Genomic DNA, 1,285 nt, shown 5'->3' with positions numbered 1-1,285 from the left:
TAACCAAGCAATCAAAGTAAGCAATCCTCTTTCCCCCTATATAAATTGGAAATCCTAGGTATGCAAAAGGAAAGTTCTTGTCCATGTAACCTGTAGCATTCCTGATTCTACTGATTCTAGTAGCACAAGTATGAGGAGCAGTTAAAAAGAAACTTTTGTTACTGTTAACCTTCTGACCAGAGCTATTCTCATAGTTCTTAGTGGTCTTCATGATAAGATTAACAGAAGCATTATGACCACTGGTGAATATAACAATATCTTCAGCATATACAAGATGGTTGATTTGGGGACCTCTCTTAGGCATAGAGGTGTAAAAAAAGATTATTCAGAGAATAAATAAGAACCTCAGCAGCTAAAATGAAGAGGGGAAGGGATAAAGAATTACCTTGTTTTAAACCTTTACTGGATGCAAAGAAGCATTTTCTATTACCATTAATAATAATAGTATACCAAATTCCAGATAAAAGATTCATAATCATGTAAATTCAGAATTCAGAGAAACCAAATTTTCTAAGAACAGAAGTAACCAAGGTCCAAGACATCCTATCATAGGCTTTAGCCATATGCAATTCCAAAACAATATTGCCCCTTTTATTCATATGTGAGATAGATTGAACAATTTCCTGTGCTAATAAAACATTTTCAGAAATGAGTCTTTCTTTAACAAAGCCACTTTGATTTGTGGAAATAAGATTGGTCAATAGAGGATTAAGACTATTAGAGAGGATCTTAGAAATAATCTTATTAGTAAAATTAGAAAGACTTATAGGCGTGAAATCATTAAAGGAAGAGGGGCCATCTATCTTAGGAATAAGGACAAGGCAAATATGTGTGTAAATTTTAGTAAGAGGAGTACCTTTAAAGAAATTACATACAAAAGCATTGATATCCTCTTTAATGATGTCCCAACTTTTATGGAAGGATGTGCCATTGTAGCCATCTGGACAAGTTGCACTAGAAACAGACAAGCTAAAAACGGCATGTCTGATTTCTTCTTCACTTGGTTCTTCATTAAGGTGCCTTGTTGATTTCTTCCCGAGCTGCCTCAGTATTGTTTGTAATATCAAGTTCTTCAAGGCTCTGGAATTTTTTCTCCCATTTCAGAACTTGTTCATGAATGTCGCCAAACAAGGCGCAAGTGCATGCTTGGACAAATCACTGAACTGGACTGCATACTTCGATATAGTCATAGAACCCTGGCACAAGTGCTCAAACTCTGCGCGACATGTATCTATGAGACTCTAGGGAATAAACTCACTCAACAACATATCTGAAAATTTATCCG

General features: G+C 35.5%; 1 protein-coding gene across 1 annotated transcript; it reads right to left on the bottom strand.

The window, feature by feature from the left end:
* Positions 1 to 485: 485 nt before the first annotated feature.
* LOC138908396 (uncharacterized) lies at positions 486 to 982 on the bottom strand. The gene is made up of 2 exons (XM_070199059.1): positions 857 to 982; positions 486 to 728 (listed from the first exon to the last, which is right to left on the bottom strand). The coding sequence occupies exons 1-2, from the start codon at positions 980 to 982 to the stop codon at positions 486 to 488; spliced, it is 369 nt and encodes a 122-aa protein (XP_070055160.1).
* Positions 983 to 1,285: the final 303 nt, after the last annotated feature.

This window comes from Nicotiana tomentosiformis, chromosome 3 (genome assembly GCF_000390325.3).
Source record: "Nicotiana tomentosiformis chromosome 3, ASM39032v3, whole genome shotgun sequence".
Classification (NCBI taxonomy): domain Eukaryota; kingdom Viridiplantae; phylum Streptophyta; class Magnoliopsida; order Solanales; family Solanaceae; genus Nicotiana; species Nicotiana tomentosiformis.
The sequence above is the reverse complement of the archived record's forward strand: the minus strand, read 5'-3'. Positions and strand labels throughout refer to the sequence as shown.

Excerpts from the sequence above, each read along its gene's own strand:
- LOC138908396 (XM_070199059.1), bottom strand. The coding sequence starts at position 982 with ATGCCGTTTTTAGCTTGTCTGTTTCTAGTGCAACTTGTCCAGATGGCT. Across the intron at positions 729-856 it reads TGTATGTAATTTCTTTAAAG|ATCCTCTCTAATAGTCTTAA; the intron begins GTACTCCTCTTA and ends ATTATTTCTAAG.